At 39.8% G+C, this 20414-nt stretch overlaps 1 protein-coding gene across 2 annotated transcripts; it reads left to right on the plus strand.

The window, feature by feature from the left end:
• Positions 1-45: 45 nt before the first annotated feature.
• On the plus strand, positions 46-4799 carry ccnq (cyclin Q). 2 transcript variants are annotated; one of them, XM_017712719.1, is made up of 6 exons: positions 46-105; positions 336-499; positions 1022-1205; positions 1304-1436; positions 2565-2783; positions 4006-4799. In XM_017712719.1, the coding sequence occupies exons 2-6, from the start codon at positions 367-369 to the stop codon at positions 4093-4095; spliced, it is 759 nt and encodes a 252-aa protein (XP_017568208.1). In that variant the 5' UTR covers positions 46-105; positions 336-366; the 3' UTR covers positions 4096-4799. The 2 variants fall into 2 exon arrangements, 1 of the variants encoding a protein (XP_017568208.1); XR_001858513.2 differs by having other exon boundaries at positions 93-499; positions 4006-4535; positions 4606-4799.
• The last annotated feature ends 15615 nt before the right edge of the window (positions 4800-20414 follow it).

The raw sequence follows: 20414 nt of genomic DNA on the forward strand, positions 1-20414 counted from the left end.
CAGCAGGTGGCGATACTGGCGGTGGTTTGATGTGGACGGCTTCTTGAGCAACGTGAGCGTAGGCGAGTAAGATGTGTGACGTCAGATTTTGCTTGCTGTCCACGAGTACGTCAATATATTTAACCTTATTTTATTTAATCTTTTTAAAACCCGTGTACAGGTATCTTTCTGCGGCAATTGGTCATTTGCGTCTAGCAAAAGTGAAGTCCTGTGGTCACAGCTCTTTTGAATGCTCGCTTAAAGTAACGTTCACCTAGGTTAGCATAGCAAGTTAACGTTAGCTTTCGCTGTTTCTCGGTTCGTGAATTAAACATGTCTCGTTTAAAACCACTTAGACTGCAAATCTAGTTCGGCTTTCGGATAAACATGCAAGCGCCACGGTCTGCAGCTGTGGCCGAAACAGGGCAGCTCGGTGGAAGGGGGAACGCAGCAGCTGTGGGGGACTCCAGTAATGATACTAAAACACATTTTCGAGTCTGCCGCTTCATCATCGAGACAGGTAGGTTAACTTAGCTGACCCTCATTTTCCACTCTTGTATTTTTCTATTAATTAGTGGCATTGTGTTTTAAACGAGCTGTTTGTCCACTGTTAGTAACACTTTCTCAGAGGCGGGCGATATGGCTAAAAAAAGCGAATATCGCGATACTTCAAGAAAATTTCACAGGACGTCACGATATTAATTTTTTTTCAGTTATCTGATCATGTGGAAAAGTGTTACATTAAAAAAACACACTATCACTAACTGTGAGCACCAAGATTTTTATTTAATATTTGCCATACGTTGTTGCAGTAAATCCAGTTAAATTTTGCTTTCAGCTTAGAGAAACATGCGGTTGGTCAGTGTTCTTCAAGTATTGACAATATCCACAAAATGTTCAGAAAAGCATAGTATATTGTGACATAATTAATCCTGATAATGTCATATATGTAGTCATATTGCCCAGGTCTAACTTCTATATTACATTGTGTGGTATGGCTATACATTACAAGCTGTAAATATAAGTGGTGGTGGTTTTACAGGAGTGAAGTTGGGCATGCGGTCAGTCCCCGTGGCCACTGCATGTGCTCTGTACCACAAGTTCTTCCAGACAGCCAGCTTAGAGGTCTATGAGCCATACCTAGTAGCTATGTCCTGCATATACCTTGCAGGCAAAGTTGAAGAACAGCACCTCAGGACAAGGGACATTATCAATGTCTGTCACAGGTAGGCAGCCATCCTGAGTAGTAACCTTTCTAAGCGCATTGCATTTGGGATAATATGTTTTGCCCTTCCTCTCAATCTTGTATTTCTGTGTCTCTCAGGTATTTCCACCCTGGACGTGATCCGCTGCAGCTGGACAGCAAGTTCTGGGAGCTGCGAGACAGCGTGGTGCAGTGTGAGCTCCTCATTCTCAGACAGCTCAACTTTCAAGTGTCCTTTGAGCACCCTCATAAGGTAAGACATATTGGTTTGAACAGGTTTCCTAATGTTCTCCATGAAGCTTTGGCTTCTGTTTTTGGTATGCAGAAAGGTTCTTGTTCTTGCGTTGACTGTGAGACCGTTAATGCCTCAGGTAAAGTGATAGGTTAGCAAAAATAAAATAAAAAAAACCTTTCCCCCTTAAGCTAAATGAAATGTCTTTAGTCTGCTTCTTTTGCTTTGCACAGCTTATGAAGCCTCTGACCAGTTGGAGATGACCCGATAATAATTTTTCTTTTTTGATACTCATACTAATATTTAAATTTTGAATTTTGTTTGAGATCGAAGGCTTAAGATTCCACCCAGCACAGGCTCAGTTCCAGCTAACTGAAGTTTAAGTAACATTCTTTTTAAGTGACTCTGAGAGCACAAAATTTGAATGATTGGAGTTGAATTGGAAGTCTCAATCAAAAGTGTTCTGTAGCGTTTAGCCTGGTAGTCATTGCTGAACCACTCTTGCTGTAGTTTTCTTAAGGATTCCCTGGTTCTGATTTAGCAGCACCGCAGATGGATAAAGAAACCGTAACAAGTCTCATGAGGTCACAATGTGTGATGAATGGACAGAAGTGCGTTGTACAGCTGAAGTCACTAGTAGGAGGCTTCTTTTATGCTGCTTGTTGTCTAAAAGTATGCTGATAAGACATAGATAACAGGCATACAGTGTCAGAATCCACATTAGAAAGTTTATTTGAGATTACCTGACCACCCATGGCTACTTTGTTCTTTTTGTTTTGTTAAGCATGTGCTTTATATGCTACGCTCTTCTAAGACTCGGTGATTTAGGCTAAAATATTTGTTTTTCTGACCAATATTGTGTGTGCAATTTAAATGTGATCATTTTCTCTATCCTTGTTTTCGCCAAGAAGACCAGCACATCTGTTTTTCAAACTTGAATGCTGATTGTGGTGTGCCAGACTGCCAGTTCACAAGCTTTGCTTTATTAGGTTAAATTTCCCCAATCAAGTCTCATTAAGGCAGTCCTGAATAATGTAACATAGCATTAAAATTGCCACTCTTGTGATTTAAAAATGGCTTTCTTTCACAATGTGATTTTGATGTAAAAGCAATTAATTTTCAACTCTACTCTTCTGTGTTTGGTGCCAGTATTTGCTACACTACCTGCTCTCTGTAAGGTGTTTGCTGAATCGTCATGCCTGGTCTCGGACACCCATCGCGGAAACAGCCTGGGCCCTGCTCAAAGACAGCTATCATGGGCCAGTGTGTGTCCAGCATCGACCCCAGCACCTCGCCCTCACTGCACTGTACCTCGCTCTGCACACATACGGAGTGCAGGTCCCCAGAGGGGAAAGAGAATGGTGGCAGGTGAGAGCAATCACAGTTCTGTAGAAGAGAAAACCATCTTGTCTTATTGATGAAGTTGCATTCTAAAATCATTGTACACCATGATTTATTTATTGTTAAGGCACATTTATTAAAAGGAAATGCTGCTTTAGAGGCAGAACATCAGATCACCAAAAAAGAACAGACAGATTTAGGGTAATGATTTTTAAGAGAAAGGAGTAGTTTGTTCTAAAATCACAAGGTACACTACAACAAAAAGCTGTTTTATTGCTGTGTCATAATGTTATTTGGCAGAAAAGCTTATTATTAAGCTTAACATTGCATCTTATTTTATTAGTAATTTTTAGTTGAATAGCATTTTTAACTTAATCTTTATCTGCCACATCTGGAGCGTAGTCAGTTACCAAAGACAGTATCTTTTAGAAGTTTAGAACAGAAAACTTGTAAAACACTTGAAAGAATTGTAAACTTGTAAAACACCGTCTGTCTGGGAAAATTACTTTTCTTTATTTATGATTATTTTACCTTTATCAACATCATGTACAAAAACTCAGACACATGTAGGTCTGATTATTTTTAACAGTAAATAAAATGGCTGTATTTGTGTTGTAGACATTGTGGTTTCTATCACAGTTTAACACAGTGTTTCTCTGCAGTGTAATGTTACTTCAAACCACTCTGGATGACTTTGTTTACATCTCTGTCATTGAATTATGCAGGAATTGTGAAAAATCTGTGGAATTCCTCTTTTTTAACATGAGTCCTACTGCTTAGCTGAGTCATACTGCTGGCATTGAGATTCAGATGCAGTCTATGGTCAGGCTATTTCCAAGGATGCATTTGACCATATTGTAATTGGCAGCAAAGTTTGCAGTGCCCTTATCTGCCTCCTTTGATACGCAACATGCCGACTAATCACACTTATGCAAGGTTGTGCGGAAGAGTCAAGCAGCCAAGATTGATGTACACTGAAAGTGTCTGCAGCCTCTGCTCTTCCAGATTAGTGTCAGGGCATGTGGCAAAGACAGAACTTGTGAAACTGGCTGAACCCTAAGAGAATAGTGGTCATATATATCTATAATTGTAATATTTTAAAAGATGTAGATTTGGTTTCCTGGTCAGGGATGAAGCCTAATCCTGGACTTTTCCCTTTCAGTGGGGATCCGCCATTCTGAGTGCCATGTAGACCAGAGCACTGCCTGGAAAACCAATCATATGTGTTTTAATTGTTTCCTTTTAACAGGTTCTTTGTGAGGACGTTACCAGAACTCAGATTGAAGACATAATGACCGAACTGCTGCAGCTCTATGACATGGAGGCCAAGTGCACATGAATGCAAAGCAGATAAGGACCAAATTCAGCATTTTACCCAAAGCCAAACAACTACAGACCATTCAGATCATGGTCCAAATCCCAGGACAGGTTCTTTTTGATCGTCTCATGATTTGGACCCTACAGTTGGATTTCAGTGCAGCTAATGAAGTTGTTAAAGCGGCCGTGCCAGTGTCTGTGCTGGACAGCACTGTCAGGAAGATGTGAGGTAGGACGGAGAAGGCCGGAGTGTGTGAGTCACCAGGTGACAGTCTGAAAAACAGGCTTTAGCCACAGCACATCAATCAGCTCCCAAGCTCATGCCCTACTTTCTTCTTCTCCTACCTCGTTCCATTTTCTCCTGGAAGAGAAGAGAGACGGAGAAAGTGAGAGAAAAAAAACAGAATAAAAGGAGAGAAGTAACAGTGCCAGCCGATCCCCAGAGCTGGACTGCGACTTGAGGTAAAGCAGCCAAATCTGGGGCAGAGCTTTGATATTTTATAATTTAATTACTCTCTTCCTCTCCCATTAGAACTTATCCCTGAGGTTCCCTGCAGTTACGCTACAGTACAGTATAACACTGTAAATGATGGTTGCGTCAGATGGGATTGGGTTACATCAGACTGAAAATGGATGGACGGAAGTGTTTATAATGTGCTGCGATTCATTGTTTTTTCCAGTGTTCTTTCTTTCTTTGGTTGCCATTAAAGTGTTTTCTGCATTGAAGGCCCCATGTGGTAAAATTCTGTATGTTTTAATTTATACCCAGTAGTCCATTAATAACATTTGTGTGGTGTCATGTAGGGCTGCAATGAATATTTATTAAAATTTGATGAAGTTGATTTATTAATATGTGCAAAAACAGAAAAGCAACTTTAACATCTGGTACTTTTACTCGATTGGTGAAAGTATACGCTTGTGTGCATCAGTTTTTATCAGTTTGACAGAAAATATAGCCAAACACTAGCAAGTTACCAGTAGCTCACAGGAGCAGCGCATAGAGATATAATCGAGATTATCTCCCTGCACGTTGCATAAAAACTTTGTGGTTAGCATTTTTTCATGCCTATCAGATGGTCCTTTCATGTCAAGTCCTCTGTAATCTCGACAGTAGATCAGAGGTTGGGACTCTCTTATTTGAAGCGATAATGTTAGTTTTAATCACGATTACGTTCAAAATATTAGAGCAGAAAAAAATAATGACAAACTGTTCCAGGTGTTAAGACTACTACAGATGAGTTTAGCGAATGTTTGGATATGAACCGGTTTTGCTTGCGTCATGTCAATTCATATAGAATCTAAAACATAGTCATCCTCGTGTTCACTGACAAAAGTTGACCATAAAAATACGCTGTTTAATCTGCTGTCCTGCGCTGCTCATTTTTGAGTATTTTTAACATTAATTTAGCAGCGAACAGCTATTGTCTATGTAAAGATATAGTGGAATAACAGCATCCTTAACAGAGAATTAAGTCACACCACCTCGGTATTTGCTGTAATTCGAGCTTTTCTGTTTTCTTTTGTCTTTAAATCAGTCCGTGCATGCGTGTTAGCCCTGCCTAGTGACAATGTTGGCCCACCCCACATTTTGTATTCTGCTCCCCAAAAGACAAATACAAAGACTACCTGCACAGGACTACCTGCATGCAAGATAGCAGAACGCAGCAGGAAACATTCAGGTGAAAGAGACCTTTCAAATATTCCTCCACCGAATATTTCTTTAAGTTCACACGGCTTCCAAATACTCTACGAATATTCTTCAAGCTTTAAGAGGCTTCCAACTACTTAATATTCACAAAGTTGGCTTTCTGTTCACGTTGTCCTGTTCCACCTTAAATTACGTAGCAGCTATATTCTGCATCTGAGGCGTCTGAATGGTACTTCTGCACAATTTAAGGTGTAACAGGAAAATTTGAACAAGATGCTGGTGAAAAATAAGCTGCCTACAACTTCATCATTGAAGTTGATGAAGGCAATTGAAAGGCATAAGTGCTCTGTTTCTGTTTGACAGGTGCGTAACATTAACTTATTTTTGCTAGTATGTCGTTTTGTACTAATTTTTGTGATAGCAGCTGGTTATCTCCATGCAGTAACTGTAGAGCCAGTAACATTAGTCACTTACTGTATGGTCGTTTGGTCTAACGTTAAGTGATATTTGTCTGTATAACAATTTTTTAATGGCCACAAACAAACAAACAAACAAACAAAAAAAAAACTTTTTTTGTCGTTTGCATTGGCAATGTGTGTCCATAAATTTGAGGGACAGATCTTTTGAAGGAGCACAGAATGGAGGAGTATACTTGTTTTGCAGTTTGTGTTCAAATATCGTCAGTCTCCAGAATCGTACACTGCGTCTTTAATAATAATAATAATAATAATAATAATAATAATAATTAATAGTAGTCACAAATGACCAGCCACTCACATGGTCATGATTTGGATCCACTATGTTTCACTGGCCTCAATGATATCTTCTGGTTCTCCTGTTGGCATTTCATGTCACAAACTCAGCGGATGTAGGATCAGTACTCCCAAATTGCTAGAAAACATTTTATCTCCATAATATGCCTCTTGCTCCTCACCTGTTTTCTGTCTCCTTTCAGAGTATATAGGCTGTGTTCCCTGCGCTTTCCTCCCCTGATCTTACCTGGTCACTATGACCGCATCATTTCTGATACTCTGAATGATGATGCCTCCCTTAAAACCAGGATGGTCCCTGTCTCCCATTCCTGCCCATGATTCATATCTGAACGGTTTTGGTAGATGTCTTGAACGTCTGTATACAAAAACCGGTCTTACTATCTAATCTGCTCTACATTCAGCATGACCAGAGGTACAGAGATGACTTTAATTCACCCTCCTCCTACTATTCTGCTCTTATAAAAGAAACTCAAGGCCTAGAACCCTTTTCAAGACAATAAACACATTCCTAGTACCCCTGAACAACCATCCTCTTCTTCTTAAATACTGTCCCAGGTACCTTATTATACACTACATGGCTAAAGGTGGTCACATTATTGAGTTCAAGTGTTTCAGCCACACTCGTTGCTAACAGGTGTGTACAATCAAACAGCCATGCAGTCTCCATAGACAAACACTAGCAGCAGTAGTGGTCATTTTGAAGAATTTAAACATGGCTCATAACAGGATGACACTTTTGCCACAAGTCAATTAGTGTGTTTTCTGCCCTGCTAGAGCTGCCCCAGTCAACTGTAAGTGCTGTTATTTTGAAAGAGAAGCATCTAGGAGCAACAGCTCAGTTACAAAACAGCAGATCACAGAATTCCCTGAGCGGGGCTGCCAAGTGCTGTACTACGTAGTATGTTGAAATTGTTTATCCTTTGTTGCGTCAGATATAAATGTGTGGCGGGAGCTTCATGAAATAGGTTTCCATGGCTGAGCAGTTGTGCACAAGCCTAAGATTGTATGCAATGCCAAGCTTTCGGCAGAGTGGTGTAAAGCGCACTGCCACTGGACTCTGGAGCAGGGGAAACATGTTTTCATGGATTGATGAATGATGCTTCTGGCAGTAATGAATGAAACAGGGTTTGGCAGGTGCCAGGAGAACACTACCTACAGGAACACAGTGGCAACAGAAAATTTTGCTGAAGGGTTAATGGTCTGGGGATATTTTTCAGGGTTTGGGCTTAACCCTTTAGTTCCAGTGAACAGTAATGTTGCATGGAAAGACATTTTAGACAACCACATGTCTCCAATCATGTGGCAGCAGGTTGAAGAGGGCCCTTTCCTGTTCCCCTGTGCACAAAGTGAGGTCCATAAAGACATGGTTTGACAAGTTTGGTCTGGAGGAATTGCAGTGGTCTGCACAGAGCCCTGAACTAATCCCCACTGAACACCTTTGGGATTAATTGGATTGTTGATTGTGAACCAGCGCTTTTGTTCAGCATCAGTGCCTGACCTCACAAATTGATTTAATGGGCACAAATTTTCAGACTCCAAAATCTTGTGGGAAACTTTCCTAGAAGAGTGGAGGCTGTTGTAGCTGCAAAGTGGGGGCCAACTCCATAGTTTTGGAATGGGATGTCTCATATAGGGGTGATGGTCAGGTGTCCACATACTTTTGGCCATATAATATATGTTTAATATTTTCACTACTTCTACTATGACAGAATCCGCATCTGCTTCAGAATTAATCAGTAAACCATGCTTTCTTAGTGTCACCTTGACCCAACTTTCTTATCAAAAGTAATGGAAACTGTGGTAGCTGATCAACTTTAATCATTTCTCATAGAAAACAAGCTCTGTGAGCCTTTTGAATCAGGTTTCTGTACACAAAATAGCACTGAATCTTCTGTTGTTAGTGATCTGCTGGCTGCTGATTGTGATTGTAGTATCATTACCATTCTTCTCATCCTTGATGTTGGTGCTGTGTTCAATACACTGAGTTATGATGTGCTTCTATCCCGTCTCTCAGGAACAGTTGCAAATTGGTTTCATTCCAGCTTCTCAGACAGGCAGTGATTCATTACTATTGGTAAATATAGATCATCCAGAGCACCTGTTTCCTAAGGGGTTCCCCAAGGTTCTGTTCCTGGTCCTATTATTTTCATCATTTACATGCTACCCCTCGGCTGCAGTCTTAATCCTAGTTTCCACTGCCATGCAGACAATATCCAGATATATGTCAGCACAAACTTCACCCTAGGCTTTGGCAGCATGCATCCTTAAATTAAAACTCTGGATGAATAACAACTTTCTAAAATTTAATACAGAAAAAGTGAAGTACTGTAAGGCAATAAAAACTCATTACTAGAATGTCCAACAACACTATTGACATAGAACAGTGTGTCAGTGGGGCATTTGCTAGTTGCTGGGCGTACAGTTTGTTTCTTTACTCACCTTTGGGGCTCAAGTTAAATCATTAACACAGACTGCATTTTTTCATTTTAGTAATATTGCCCATCTGCCGCCATTACCCACCACTTGTGATGCCAAACTTGCATATTTATTTATACTTTTAATTGCTGTAATTGTTTTTACTGGCCCACAACTTTACCAATGTTCAAATTCAGACCCCCACAGCAAGAGTGATTACATATAACAAAACATCTGCACACACATCATCCCTATTTTTTGTCAGCTGCTCTAGTTACCAGTAACCTCACATGTTGATTATAAAATACTGCTCACTACTGCTCTCTAATGTCTTATATTTGGCTTAAGATGTGGGGTCGACCCTTTGTGGTCTGACATACAGGATCTTTTGGAGCTCCTTCACCCCTACAGCCCCCCTCTGACAGTAGTCTTCTCATAGAACCCTACATCAGACTCTCCTCCATGGGGCAGATCTTTTAGGGCCTCTGAACTGTGAAATAACCTACACCTGTCTCATTAAGACTGTGCTTCTGTTTTCTGTTTCTTCCTTCTCTTTGTCTCTTTTGAAGACCTTCCTATTTAAACAGTAATTATTACTCATAGTAATTTATTATCCATTATTCATAATAACAATAAATAACGATCAGGTTTAAAAAAAAAGTGAAACATGCCTATTCGATAGTTATATAGTTACATATAGTTATATAGATAGTTATAGAGTTATATAGACTATATAGTATAGATGCTGTATAGATAGACAGCACTGGTCTATCTATACAGCAATAAAAATAGTCCTAATGCATTCTTACATTATCATTTTCCAACCTCTCTTTAACCCTAAAAATTAAACAGGCTGTTTTATGTCACTGCATGCATTTACAACAGATAAACAGGACTTTTGCATAAACAACACTAATATTACAATAAGGCCAAATCATTTGAACACAGTAAGTAGTGATTTTACATATGTCATTGTGTCACTTCCAAACCTCACTTTTTGGAAGCTCAGTATTAATTCTAAATATTTTAAATAGTTATGTTGAATCAGGGGTGGTAAACTTAACCACTAAAGGGGTCATATTAAAAAATCTCAAAAAATCTGTGGGCCAGAGAAATTCTTATTTCATTTTTAATTAATGTCCTATAACCCAAACTAGCCATTATTTATTCAAAATGTGCAAAAGCTCCAACATTAAAATAGACACTTAAAACAGATTGAGAATTATTACATGAATACTAACGTTAGGTTTTTATGTTGGTTTAACTGCAGCTGAAATGCAGCTAGTGTGTTTGGTGATATGGCAGGTGTGGGATTATGTAGAATTGTGTAGAACTGAAGTGTAAATGCTGTCCCGTAGATTATTGTAGTGGTGGGAAAGTCAAGAGCAAACATTGTCGCTGTTAAGTGCTTAAGACTTTTACACAGTATTTCATGTAAATAATTTGTTCTAATTGACTGCCTTGTGTTGTGTCTTGTTCATAAAGTGGCCTGGGCTGAAACACTCATAACGCCTGCCTGAATGCGCAGAGCTAAAGTGTGAGCTGGAAGCTGAATAGGAGGATTTATGTTAATATGTTTTGTGACATCACAAAAACAGTTAATTTGAAACGGACCGTTTTTTGCAGCAAGTCTCCGTCTATGAACTGTCTGAACCGGGGAGTGTATGGTATTCATCATCAAACTCTCCTGTTTTACGAAATCAAGGACGCTTTCCATGATATGGGCCCTTTAAGTACTTATAGACAACAATGTGGAGCTGCACCTGAGTGAAGCATGAAATAAGCTGTCTCTGTGCTGTTTGACCACAAAAAAACAGGAAACGTGGCCACGTCTAGTTAAATCTAGGAGTCAAAACTGCTTTCTACCCTCTGAGCAGGCGCGGTTACTCATACCCCGCTCGCGTGTTGGAGGAGTTTTGCCGACCCTCAAATCTTGTTAGCATCACGTCCAGCTCTCACTGTCTGATCAGTGCATTCCAGCATGCACAAGCTCTATCTGCCCTGCACAGCCCTGCAAAATTAAATGCTCTGTTAATTGAACCAGCTAAAAGTTAAAGTTGGCTCTTAATGAAGGCAATAAATATTAATTGTACATTATCTCTTTTCTTAAGGCCATTGAGGCATGATGAGGAGACAAACGCCTTTATTCTCGTCCTCATTTTGCACTAGAATAAAAACAAGCAGAAGTGTTGGTGTGGCTGTAGTAGTGACGATGCTAGGCTATATTCAGTGTAGGGCTATCATCCTTTCAAATGAATCCAAATCTTGCTTTCATTACCACTGAGGCAATGCCACAGTTATCTAACCTTCCCTAGTACCCACACACACACACACACACTCGCCTTCTCTCTGCAGGCAGGCCCTAATGCTGGGCGTTATGAATTATGGAGAGGGTACATGTGCAGCCGGAATCTCTCGCATAAATAAAACATCAGCGCTGCCCTCGCTATGGGATAGAGTGCTGGGAATAGGCAGGATTGGATTGATTGAGACTATAACTTCAGTGTAGTCTCTCCTCCTCTACTCTTTCACTTTCTCTATCTGCCTTTTTTCTGGTCCTCACTTGCTTTTTTCGCATTTCATCTCTGTTCTTCCGTTTAGAGAGAGAGAGAGAGAGAGAGTGTGTGTGTGTGTGTGTGTCTGTGTGTCTGTGTGTGTGTGTGCATGCCTGCTTACTGTATGCAGACAAACGCAAGCACTTTGTCTCACAGAACTTGTTTCTGACTCACGCTTCCTTTCTCCCTTGGGCTCTTTTTCTCTCCACATCTTTCGTCCCTCTCTCGTTCCTACTGTATGCGCTCTCTCTCGCTCTTTCTCTCTGTATCTTTCTCACTCTCTCTCACTCTCTCTCTCTCCCTCTCTCTCTCTTCAGCAGTCCTGCGTTGCCAGTTATAAGAAGCTCTTTCAACATTTGCCCCCTGTCAGTGTGAAGCCTGCATATCCTATAAGCACTGCTTTGTTTGGAAGCTTTGTGAAAGCATCTTAAAAGTAGATGATGTGTCCAATTACTTCTCATTATAAAACAATAAAGGCCACTTTTTCTGTTATATTTTCAAAAATCGTTACAAATGGACACAGCATTTTGGACTAAATCCCTTCAGTTGTTGTATGAATATTTTAAGCTTATTTAAGCAATACCTATGCATGTTTGCTTATTTTTAACTGCACAGATTCTACATTTTTCTTTTGTTGACTTTTTCCAGGCTCAGTTATTCTGTCTTTTTTCTACCAGATATAGTCATTATGGAGTTCTTGCATGGCCATTTGAATTTCATTCAACTGCTCTCTCAACCATTTATAACGGATATTTCTGTTACTGTATCTTTAAGACTCATATGTAATTAGCTGCCCTGTATTGCTCCTCATTCCAAAAGCAGTCTGACTGAAACACTAACCTCAATGAGAATGTCTTGCTGTATAATGAACAGTTAGATATATGTGAATGTGTTAGGTATTAGATATATTCTACATTAAAGAAGCTTTTATTTGCCAAGATATCATTGTTTGCAGTGCTCAAAAGGACATCCGGTTCAGTATTTAAAAAAAAAAAAAATCAAGCCCTTAAAGAGACAGTCAGCTCGCAACCCTTTCTATACATTTATATTGCATAAGGTCTCTAATTGTCCACTCTCTGCAGCTCACTCATCACTGTCCCGTTTTCTTCTGTCCCAAGTGAGCTCCCACCTACCCATCTGCACATAAAAAAAGACTTGGGCCTTTTAAGTCCTGTTGTATCTTTGTTGGTAATGTGGTTGTGCTTATTTCCCCACAGGTTTGAACGTGTGCCAGTATTCGGAGTAAAGCCAAATCAATCAGCGTTCAGAAAAAGGAAAGTACTGATGGCTGATTCAGTGGATGTGGGAGGGCAAAACAGCACGGGACTGCAGTAAAGTATCTGTTTTAATTACAGCACAATGAGAGAGGAAGCTGAAGCAGAGGAGCTCAGGAGGTGCAGAAGTGGGACACGAAGAGAGAGAGAGAAAGAGAGAGAGAGAGAGACAAAGAGTTCAGCAGCACGGCCCACATTCAAATGACACGCCCACCACGTTACCACATCATTTATTCAAATTCAAGTCAAACATTTTCAGGAGATATTTCTGGGGAGATTAGTTAATCCACTTGCATAAGGAGGCGAAAAGTCAGAGGAACATAAGGGCAAAAGCAGAATTCAAATATAATGTAAAGTTGTTGAGAAAATGAGACTTAAATCAATCTCAACCTTTTGCTTCTGAAAAAATCCACAGGTGTTTCTGCCATCCTTCCACTGTGAGAAGGCAGCTCAGCGCTGTGGGTCTGAAAGGATGTGTAGCTGTCAAGAGTCCTCACTGGGAAAAGGTAAAAGATGAAAAATTTGCAAAGAAGCTGCTTAACATCAGTAGCCATTTACATGCAGCCTAATAATCTGTTAAAAATCTGATTAATAGCTCAATCAGAAAAGAAGATGCCAATCAGAATACGGAATACAGACAGTTTTTAAACATTGTCCACTCACTGTCCACTCTGTTGGGCACTCCTACCTTGGTGGTCTATCTTGTAGATGTAAAGTCACACACAGTAGCTCATCTGCTGCTACACAGTTTGTGTTGGTCATTCTCTAGTCCTTCATCAGTGGTCACAGGACGCTGTTGTCTGGAAATTTTTGGTTGGTGGACTTATCTCAGTCCAGCAGTGACACTGAGGTGTTTAAAAGCTCCAGCATCCATCTGATCCACTCAGACCAGCGCAACACACACTAACACACCACCAGCACGTCACTGCAGAGTCACTGCTGTACTGAGAATAATTCATCACCCAAATAATACCTGCTCTGTGGTGGTCCTGTGGGGGTCCTGACTATTGAAGAACAGGATAAGAGGGGGCTAACAAAGTATGCAAAGTGTTTCTATAAGGTAAGTGGAGCTGTTAAAATGGACAATGAGTGTAGAAACGACAAGCTGTTCCTAATAAAATGCTTGGTAAGTGTATGTTCTCTGTTTTTTCTTAGCGCTAAAAATTTTACAATCTTACTTAATGGCTGTTTTGACTGGAAGTGAAGTAAATAAAGGGAAGAATCACTGAATTTTGCACATTATTGTTTATACAGTATGTTAACAAAGACTCACCCACCCCCCAATCCAAAAAAGGAGGTCTACGAAGAAAAGAATAACAAGGTTTTAAACTGTAATGATTTAAATGAATTAAATGTAAATGTTTTTACACGTAAAACAGTGACTTTTTATGGTATATAACACTTCTGTATGAGCAAAAGAGGGGACGTTTAAGGCTATCAGAGAGTCTATGAAGATAAGTATGGCTCCTCAAGATGCAGGGGGGATCACAGTAAATGATATATCCTGCCATCATTCATTCTTCAAACACACTGCAGGGGCTCCCCTGGAAAGAGCTGGGCCATAATGCGGAAGATGCTGGGGAGTGGAGTCAGAGTGTAATAAGTAACAGTGTAGAAATGCGTAATGATGCCTTGATCTGAAGGTGCCGATTCAGCTGTACAGGGTTTGGAATGATAGAACTGACTAGTATCAATTATAATAATATTCACTATATTCTGTGCTAATTTAAATTAATATAGTCTGAAAATTGTAAACAGAAAAGTGTAGTTTTGATCGTCTGTATTCTGCTATTTTGTAAACAGTTCCTTCTGTCGCATTAAAATATTCAGTGTATTTAATGTAAGAATAATTCTGAGTCATAACAATTGGAATCGAATCATTGAATCATTTCCTAAAGAACTTATTGAATCAGTCATGATCAGAGATTCACACCTGTTATTGGACGACTGCAGATTTTTTTTAAAGCTGTCTCTATCTTGTGTATCTGTATCAGTCTGCCATTAGTATTTGTATATGAGTAGTTGAGTAATCTAGCAATTTTGTGGATGATTAATCGAATAACATGATGATTCATTTGTTAGTTTCATTTATTTGGACCACCTAATAAAAACTAAGCTTAAAAATAACATACAAAATAGAGTATTTTAAAATTTTGGTAATACCGAAAAGGACTGAAAAAGAGACCAGTAGGACAATTTTAAATCAGTACTATGTTATCTTCAGGTATCATCAAATTCCATTTTAATGTCGTTTTTCTTCAATGCTGATTTTAACCAGTCATTTCATAAACTGGGCTACACATGTTATAAAGCATTTACTGCAAAAATCTTCACTTTCTAAGTAGCCCAAGTACGATTTGGTATGATGTGCTAATTTTATGTAAATTTCCACTAGCGCTTCTATGTTCAGTGTTATCATCAAACTAGTAGTGTTGTTCACTGCCCACCCAAGGTGCTAAAAATCGAACATTTGAAGCTTGTAACACACCGTTACAGTAGCATATTCTTTGCTTTGAGTGTTTGATGTGATGTTCAGCCTCGACCTAGTTAAACAACACTTTTCACTTCATATACCTGCAATCTCTAACATCAAACATTTAATTTCATACATATACATGCAATTCATTGCAAACATACATACATTTGTGAGATCCTGCTGGTGTAGGTTTCCTCTTTTTCAGTGATGAACAGTTAGAAATTCGACAAGAAGGGTCAGGAAACTGGAGCTTCAGCGTTGACTGGAGTTTATTTCCACATACAGAGTATGGGTATAGTGTGGTCGATCAACAGTCAATCAGGCAGGCTCAGGAGTCTAGTCTTATTCACATGCATGCAGACGATCATGCACAGACACAGCTTTGTCATCAGTGTGTCACCAGTCTAGTCTGGCAACCAGTCTGATCAGCAGTCCAGTCTGTTCAGTGCGCCACTCTGATTAGAATATTTTGGAAGGATCTTATATACATTGAAAACTAAGGGGGAGGAGTTTGAGGAGGGATAAGAAGGGGTTGTAGAAGGAGAATATGAAATAAGATGTGGGGGGTAGAGATAAAGGGATGATTGTTATCACCTTCAGGTTATGAGACAAAGGGTCATCTCAGTGTAAACAAAAGAGTGGCAAAAGACAAGGTTAGAGTGTGGAAACCTTTCACCTCATCCCTTTCTGCAAAGGGCGGGGGACAAGTATTACTTTTCTACAACAAAAGGCCTTTTGCTAAAACGCTACAGTAAACATGGTTAAGACCCTTAAGAAAATAAAATATAAGGGAAAACAACATATATGGAGAATATTTTCTCTCAACAGAAAAGTAACTGAGTAAGAATATTCGGCCTGATAAACAAATAATGACATGCAGCTACTCTATCGATCAAATTGAAAATTAATTACTAAGATTAATCAATAATGTAAATCTCCCTGATATTATTAAATGAACAGTAGACCTCCTGATCTATTAGTGTCGATTATAGGTGTTTTTTTGAGTCAACAAATTTTCTATTCTTTTCTAAGTACAGAAAAGACTGTCTCCAGTAATTGGCCATGTGCTACAGATGTGACAGATAGAGATTAGATTGAAAAAAGAGGAAATGTTCCTTTAATGAGCATCTGTGAAACGCAGGCTCTATGCTGCAGCTCTGGTGGTGGCCTCCTAGAGGCTGCGCTACCTGCAGAGCTAATGCACAGCTGCTCCCTGAGGGAGCGGCATCTCCCTCACAGACCCTCACCTCTGAATTATATATACCCCCCTCAGCTGAAACTGCTCCACTTTACCGGACACCCCTCACTAATATTTTAGTATGAGAGAGGGAGGGATAAGGGAGAAGATAAGTGTTTGCATGCATGTGTATGCAGAGCAGGGAGGTTCTTGCATATCTGTTGAATTGCGTGCTGTTAAATGCATTGGTTTTTATGCGGGGCTGCAGCTCTTTATGCTCAGCTTGGCAGGCTTTCAGGCCCCCGCCTAGAAGCTGCAACAGCCTAATAGAGGTCTTGCTCTGAAACAACGATTTTAAGTCTTTTCTTTTGTCTTTACCCTAGCAGTTTTAGAGCATTAGCACATTACTGTGTTTGTGTTTGCACATGCACATGTTTGCATATGGTGGCTGCGGTAGCACCACACTTGAGCACTCTTCAGCAGATAAAAGCTTTCTGTTCTTGGCCTGAAAAGCCTCCTGCATTAAAGCTATCAGATTTGAGCTCTGCATGCTGAGAGACGACAAGACGAGTAGACCTGTGTGGGCGTCGGGGGGGGGTTGTCTGAATTTATGAATTAAAACAAATGTAGAGGGAGAGAGTGAGTCCATTGAAGAAGGCCTGAATGAGAGAGTGAACAGACCTGGTACAACTGCTGCTTCTAACCTGCTTGTTTGACTTGTACTTCAGCACATGGCTTTGTATCGTATCATGTGCCACCTAATCCGCTGACAAATACAGTGACACAGTAAACTCTGGTGATGTAAAGTGTCATATGCACTCATTTCATTTAAAGAAGAATGTACAGCATTTCTGACAGGTCAGAAACAAACCTGGGATGTGGACGAGGTACTTCAATGTGGGGACTTCCTAAATCATAGCAGTATTTATTCACTTTTTTGGGTACTCAAGCTAGCCATCAAATAGGTCAAGGTTAATTTTTCATGTTTTGTTGTTTTGTTTTGTTTTTTTGTGTGATGTGATGCATCTCTTGGCTAAAGTGAAGATTTAGGCTGTGGAACTGACCACACAGAAAACGAGTGATGCTTTGACTGACACTGTGTGTCCTTGTTTATTTATGACAATATAAAATATATTTTCTCTTCGGAATTTTCAAAAATGGGTCAAAATATACATGGGTGGCAATTAATATGCTTTGCATACAAATTATACTATAGCCTGTGCGTTGTTAAATGTGTGTTGTTCCTTGAGAGCACTTCGGAGCCACTGAAAACATATATAACCTATGTCTAAGTTAGTCATCCAGGATGGACAAATGAACAATGACCTGTGTGACTGCTCACCTAACCTGAGTTCTGTCATGTCTACATCATTATAGGGATGTGGGGGGCAAAAACTGACCCTCAAACAGCATTCTCAGGGTAGTTTCTAAACATGCCGCCAATCTGAAAACTCATTTTAACATGAGTGCCATTTTAAGGCCTGTTACATTACTACCTCAAGTGAAACTGTTAGATGGCACCTTGAAGGGTCAAGGGATCAAGTGAACATAAGAGCTCATTATAGTCTGGTGCAATGGCGGACAGGTGGAATGGTGCAAAGGTTCATGTAATAACAGACAGAAATCTGATTCAAATAATTGAATTCAGATGTTCCAATCACTTCCATGGCCACAGGTGTATAATACCAAGCCCCTAGGCCTGCAGACTGCTTCTACATAAGAATAGGTCGCTCTCAGGAGCTCAGTAAATTCCAGCGTGGTACCGTGATAGGATGCCACCTATACAACAAGTCCACTACTAAATATTCCACAGTCAACTGTCAGTGGGATTATAAAGCGGAAGCAACTGGGAACGACAACAACTCAGCCACAAAGTGGTCAGCCACGTAAAATGACAGAGCAGGATCAGTGGATGCTGAGGCACATAGTGCACAGAGGTCACCAACTTTCTGCAGAGTCAATCAGTACAGACCTCCAAACTTCATGTGGTCTTCAGATTAGCTCAAGAACAGCGTAGAGAGCTTCATGGGTTTCCATGGCCGAGCAGCTGCGTGCAACCCTTACATCACTAAGTGCAATGCAAAGCGTCGAATGCAGTGGTGTAAAGTGCCACCACTGGACTCTGGAGCAGTGGAGATGTATTCTCTGGAGTGATGAATCACACTTCTCCATCTGGCAATCCGATGGATGAGTCTGGGTTTGGCAGTTGTTGGCAGAACGGTACTTGTCTGGCTGCATTGTGCCATGTGTAAAGTTTGGTGGAGCGGGGATTATGGTGTAGGGTTGTTTTTCAAAAGAATTCCCAGAAGAATTACAGCTGTTATAGCTGGCAAAAGGCCATCCTTGTATCCTTGTTAGACAAACACAGATTATCAATTCCAGATTATCAAAGAGATCTCAGGAGTCATTAGTCAGAAATTAATGAAAGTTTCAAAAATTGCTTTACAAAATTTGGTAAACAAAAATGTTCCAAAATGTTCCAAAGCTCATATGTTTTGCTGTAGGGACATTTTCCCTCCAGATTTTTCTAGATCCTCTAAATTCCGACATCATTAAGGAACTAAGGTTTCTACGTGCAAGTTAACACTGCTGTGCACTGAACTGACATCCTGCTGTTAATAATGTTGAAGTTTGATTTTAGACAATTTGTATGCAGTCAGTTCAGTGTGCAGGGGTGTTAGCTTGCTTGTAGCATAGATGTAGCAATGTTCATATTTTCATTCTGTAACATCCTAATTTGACGTTCACAAAATATACACAAGACAAAACATGTCAGCTTTGGAGCATTTCTGTTTACCACAGAGTGCGACAGCAGTGCATTTTGAAAATCCCATTCATTTTTGTTATAGAGAATCCATCTTAGACCCAGAGTTCCTAACATGGGCAAATCATCAACTAAAGAATGATGACATGACTTGAAAGGTCTATAGAATTCAACTACCATAGCACACAATTTGTGTTTCCCTACTTTAATAGACCAAATGGAGCAATTCAGAATCACATTTTAAGGGGAATTAAGGGGATTTTTTTTTTTTCATTAATGGTCAATATGTAAACGAATCGAGAGTCAGAATTGTCACAGTAGTGGTGATGAAAGTCAAGTGTGTGAAGACTTTAATGCCTCTAAGCTAATAATAATAAATGATTGCATGAAATGGTTGTGAATGCATTGCCTGTCGCCTGAAACGTTATTTTGTGAATGTTCTGAGATCAGGTTTAACTATTTTTTTTATATTCATGGCAGAAATGTACTGTTGTAACGCAAAAATGTCCCCAAAGATTTTTTTTGAATTTTCTAAAAATAGAAATAGAATAGAAAAAATAGAAATTTACACATATCAACATTACATATTAAACTTACAAGACACACTTACATTCACTGGTCATTTTGGAAAGTAATTAAAATGACTATATTTGCGTTGCAGACAGTGTAACCTTTGTTTCCTATCACCACCACTGTAGAAGAAGTCTTTACATTTCTCTACAATGCTGCAATTCACATTAAATCACCATAAATTACTTTGTTTACACCTCATTCAGATATTTTAAACCATTGATGGAATTCCCCTTTAACTATTGGGCCAAGAAGTGATTCAGTGCTCAAAAACCCTCAGAGAGTCTGCATTTTTGCTTTCCCCTGCCTCCCAACAACCCTTAATAAAACCATCACAAACATTGAATGCCTAGGTGAAGAGCTGTGATAGGAAAAAAAAGGTCTGGACTATCTGGGGGATCCCAAGGGTTGAGCTGGGATAAAATAAGCTAATGATGTGACTCAGGTGCAGGAAAGCACAGAACCGTGCAGTGCAGATGGACTACAGTACTGGAGGTGGAAAACACTGGCTAAAGTATGTTACCTGCACCCAGAGGCATCAAAGCTGGGGTTACAGTAAAACTGACAACCCAGAACCATTTGGTGGAGAGGTCAACCAAGGTTTGCTTAGGTATTCAATTTCAAATTTGGGGAAAGGGCCAACAGACGGGGCATTGGCAAAGGACCCAAGGTGTTTGTGTATCACCCAT

This window comes from Pygocentrus nattereri, chromosome 9 (genome assembly GCF_015220715.1).
Source record: "Pygocentrus nattereri isolate fPygNat1 chromosome 9, fPygNat1.pri, whole genome shotgun sequence".
NCBI classification, from domain to species: Eukaryota; Metazoa; Chordata; class Actinopteri; order Characiformes; family Serrasalmidae; genus Pygocentrus; species Pygocentrus nattereri.

Excerpts from the sequence above, each read along its gene's own strand:
- ccnq (XM_017712719.1), top strand. The coding sequence starts at position 367 with ATGCAAGCGCCACGGTCTGCAGCTGTGGCCGAAACAGGGCAGCTCGGT. Across the intron at positions 500-1,021 it reads CCGCTTCATCATCGAGACAG|GAGTGAAGTTGGGCATGCGG; the intron begins GTAGGTTAACTT and ends GTGGTTTTACAG. Across the intron at positions 2,784-4,005 it reads GGGAAAGAGAATGGTGGCAG|GTTCTTTGTGAGGACGTTAC; the intron begins GTGAGAGCAATC and ends TCCTTTTAACAG.